Source organism: Debaryomyces fabryi, assembly GCF_001447935.2.
Source record: "Debaryomyces fabryi strain CBS 789 chromosome Unknown contig00319, whole genome shotgun sequence".
In the NCBI taxonomy this organism is placed as follows: Eukaryota; Fungi; Ascomycota; class Pichiomycetes; order Serinales; family Debaryomycetaceae; genus Debaryomyces; species Debaryomyces fabryi.
The window spans coordinates 1-3,986 of NW_015385745.1; the positions used below are offsets into that span (position 1 = coordinate 1).

Consider the following 3,986-nt stretch of genomic DNA (forward strand, 5'->3'; position numbering starts at 1 on the left):
AAATGGGATACATAGGATGCCATTTTTGAAAAAGTTTCTAATAAGACTTTTTATATCTAGTCCGTTAAGTACTAGTATCACTTGATCAATATTAGTTTGTGGCGTATTCTGCGGATCCATATTACTTGAACGGTAAGCTAAATAGGAAGATTCTGAAAAGAGTTCACCAGGATTTATATTTGAATTTATCTTTTGTTTAAACCTTTGAACGTCTTGCTGAACCTGGTTGATGAAAAACACCCCTGTGGAGGAGCCCGCAAATATTGGTTCACCATTCGTGTTTTTTGTTGAAGGTAACATTCTACCGAGATGTTGAATAATTAAATTATCATCGCTTTCTTTCTGTGCATTTTTTTGTTTTAAAATTTCAATTTCATCTTTTAGAGTTTCGATCTGATTCTTATAGTCTTCAATCTCAGAAGAATTAGGCGTATTCTGGAATATGGAATTGGGCTTTCTTTTTCGTTTGAGCCTAGTGGTTGTTTCGCAACTTATGTTAGCAACACTGCAATTGATACAAGAATCGCCAGATCCGTAACATCCTTTTTTCAAAGCCCGGCATCTATCACATACTTGTATTCGCTTTGACATATCCTTTAGAGAGAATGCATGCTAACCTCATACCTCTTGGCTTTTGAAGAAAATCGTTTTTGGTAGAAACACATTGGCTCGTATCCCTTCATAAGGGATCTTGATTAGGAAAAGCTTCCATATAATCAATACAACAATTTAAAAATGAAGTATAATGTTGCTGCTCTTCAGATTGGAGCATCCCCTTCTGGTACACTGGCTACATTGGAAAAGATTATGAAGTATGAATCAGAAATTAAGGAATTAAATATCAAGCTAGTTGTCATGCCTGAAGCGACTATAGGAGGGTATCCAAAAGGCTCGACTTTTGGTACTTACTTGGGATATCGTACTCAATCCGGCAGGGAGGAGTTTTCAAAATACCATAAAAATGCTATTACACTTCCAGGGCCTGAAACAGAGACGTTACTGAATTTTAGTAAGCGGACAGGAGCTACCCTTGTTGTAGGGGCCATCGAAAAGGCTGGAGCAACATTATATTGTACTATGATATACATTGACCCAGACTTAGGTTATATTGGAAAACACAGGAAGTTGATGCCTACGGCCTCTGAGAGATTGGTATGGGGTCAGGGAGACGGCTCTGGTCTAATTACACCGGACAATAAATACCTTGGTAAGTTAGGGGGAGCTATCTGCTGGGAGAATTATATGCCATTATACCGTGCAGCCATGTATTCCAAAGGTGTAAACGTTTATTGTGCTCCAACAGTAGATGAGCGTGAAATTTGGCAATCTTTGATGAGAACTATCGGTACGGAAGGAAGATTATTTGTTGTGTCTGCAGTGCATTTCTTACCACCCCCCGAGGAGTGCGGATTAGACATGCCTACCTGGGAAAAGGGTAGAAACAGCATCAATGGTGGGTCAGTTATTGTCAATCCTTACGGTGATATTATTGCCGGTCCTCTAACGGGGAAAGAGGGCTTATTGACAGCAGAAATAGATCTAGACACTATTGTAGAAGCAAGATACGATCTCGATATAACAGGTCATTACGCCCGTAATGATATATTTAAATTAACTGTGGATGAGAGACCAAAGGATGGCGTTTCGTTTATTAATTAGTTCATTTTGCAGCTCGTTGCATCCTAATGTATCGTCATAGATTTCTCCATTGAATACATATAAAAATAGTTTGTAATAAAATAGCCTTTCCTAGATACATAACATTAGCTGAACCTCAATTTCGTATCCTTATTCTCGAGCTAGCTATTAAAATATCATAAATAAATGCTTTCTTATCTGCTTGCCGTATAATAAAAGCACCATTTTTTTCCAGCTTTGTCCAACACTCAATTCCAAACCATAACGTAAAATTTTTAAGCAGTGAGCGATTTAAATACAAAGATTACTCTATAAACGATTACATTATTGAAAGCTTGTATAATTTAGTATTATAAATGCTTATAAATTTACTTAAGAAGAAATTCGCAACTTTCTGAATTACATAGCTTACTATCACCCTTTGTGACAAGTAGTAAACTGAGACTGTGGTACAATTTCGCGGCTAATATGATTATATATTTAGTAAATCTGACTAATCTGAGAGATCAGTAAGATTAGTAAACTGCTTATGTAATTTATGTGTTTAGTAAGACGCAGCGTCTCACGATATGTAGCACTGTGGCATTAAGAAGCTGTCATAAAGTATAAATAACAGTCCTAGAACAACAAGAATATGGAGTTTATTATTCTTTTTACCATAGTTAATACTATACTCATTACTTCAATTAGATTCAGAATATATAAAAATGTCCAAACCAACTGTTGCTATTATTGGAACCTCAGGGTTCTTAGGTAAGCCTACCTTAGATGCTTTTGAAAGTTCAGATTTTGCAGATAAATTTCAATTTCCAATTAAAGCATTATCCAGATCATCCAAACCATCAACTGATAAAATCAAGTTCATCCAAGGCACGTTGGACGAAGAAGGAATTGATAAGGTTGTTGAAGCACTTAAAGGTGTTGATGTGATTATCGAATTATCCGGACCTGAAGTCTTTGGGCCAGTTGAAAATTTAGTGAAGCAAGTTAAGCCAAAGTTATTCATTCCTTCACAATTTGGAACTGAAATTGACAAGTCTGATAAATTATTCCCAGGATTTTTAGGCATCAAGACAAAGCACTCTAAGGTGGCTAGAGATGCAGGCATTAAGGTGGTGGATATTATTACTTCCTTATTCGCTGCTCCAGGAGCCTTTTTATACGAGATCGTGGGACAAGTTGGTCTTGATCCAAAATCAAAGAGTGTCACTTATAGAGGGGATCCAGATATCAAGTTTGCTTTCACCCACGTTAATGATATTGGTAGATCAGTTGCAGCAACCGCTGCCATTGATCCTTCAAAATTACCTGACAAGATCAGAATCCAATCGGGATTAATCACGCCTAGACAAGTTGTTGAAAAATATGAAAAGGACCACAATGTGAAACTTACAGTCAAAAACGAATCGGCTGAAGAAGCATTAAAGGAGGCACAAGCAAAGTATGCTAAAGGTTTCGATTTCGCCGATTTCTTGTATTACTTGAGTGTTGTTCTTTACCAAGGTGTTGATAATGGATTATCATTTTCTCAAAACGAGAATGAAATCGTTAATCCAGGCGATAAATCATGGACCTGGGAAAAATATTAGTATTGATTTTTCGAGGGTTTTATAGAATATGTTGTTGTATATCAGAATTTGATGTATCTTAACATATATACTTTTATATTTCTATACTAAATTTTATACTTTTATATTAAATGCTTCAAGTAGCCTTTAAATATGAATTCGCATTCAAAGATGAATACTTCTCTTTTTAGAATTGGAAGCCTCTAACGAGCAACTATCAGATTGTGGACTTCTATCTGATACCAAGCCAACATTCGAACCCGATTGCTTCTGTCTCTCAAGAATTTTTTCTTGTCTATAATTGTTTTCAATCCAATAATTAATTCTTCTTTGATGACCCCTGAGAAAGTTATCAACCCACGTCTTTTCAAATTTAGGTAACCTCCTGCCAGGACCTTCTTCCCCTGCTAATTCACGTAATAATTCAAAATATTCCTGAAACTGTGGATATAATGTTATAAACTTCTGCCCATTACCTCTTACTGCGATTCGGTCCTGTTCCCATTTAATTTGCTCCTGAATAGATGGTAGTTTGGCCCTTCCCGCGTATACTCTTGCAAGGGCAACAGCTTGCCACTCGAAGACTTTGAAGGTTAATCCTGCAGCAATAGCACCCACAAATGACAAAGTTTCATCACCAATCTTAAAAATATGCTGATATAGGCCTTGAACTCTATTACCAGTAAGATCTAAATTAGGTAAAAATGGGTAACTGAAAGAAAACCCAGTTCCAAAGATAATGCTATCAACGTTTGATACAGATGTATCGTCATCGAAGTA

At 36.4% G+C, this 3,986-nt stretch overlaps 2 protein-coding genes across 2 annotated transcripts; both read left to right on the forward strand.

Moving 5' to 3' along the window:
- Positions 1-735: 735 nt before the first annotated feature.
- AC631_05885 (carbon-nitrogen hydrolase family protein) lies at positions 736-1,659 on the forward strand (the record flags this gene model as incomplete). The annotated part of the gene is made up of 1 exon (XM_015614714.1): positions 736-1,659. The coding sequence occupies one exon, from the start codon at positions 736-738 to the stop codon at positions 1,657-1,659; it is 924 nt and encodes a 307-aa protein (XP_015464457.1).
- Positions 1,660-2,345: 686 nt separating this feature from the next.
- CIP1 (Cip1p) lies at positions 2,346-3,227 on the forward strand (the record flags this gene model as incomplete). Its single annotated transcript, XM_015614715.1, has 1 exon — positions 2,346-3,227. The coding sequence occupies one exon, from the start codon at positions 2,346-2,348 to the stop codon at positions 3,225-3,227; it is 882 nt and encodes a 293-aa protein (XP_015464458.1).
- Between the last annotated feature and the right edge of the window lie 759 nt (positions 3,228-3,986).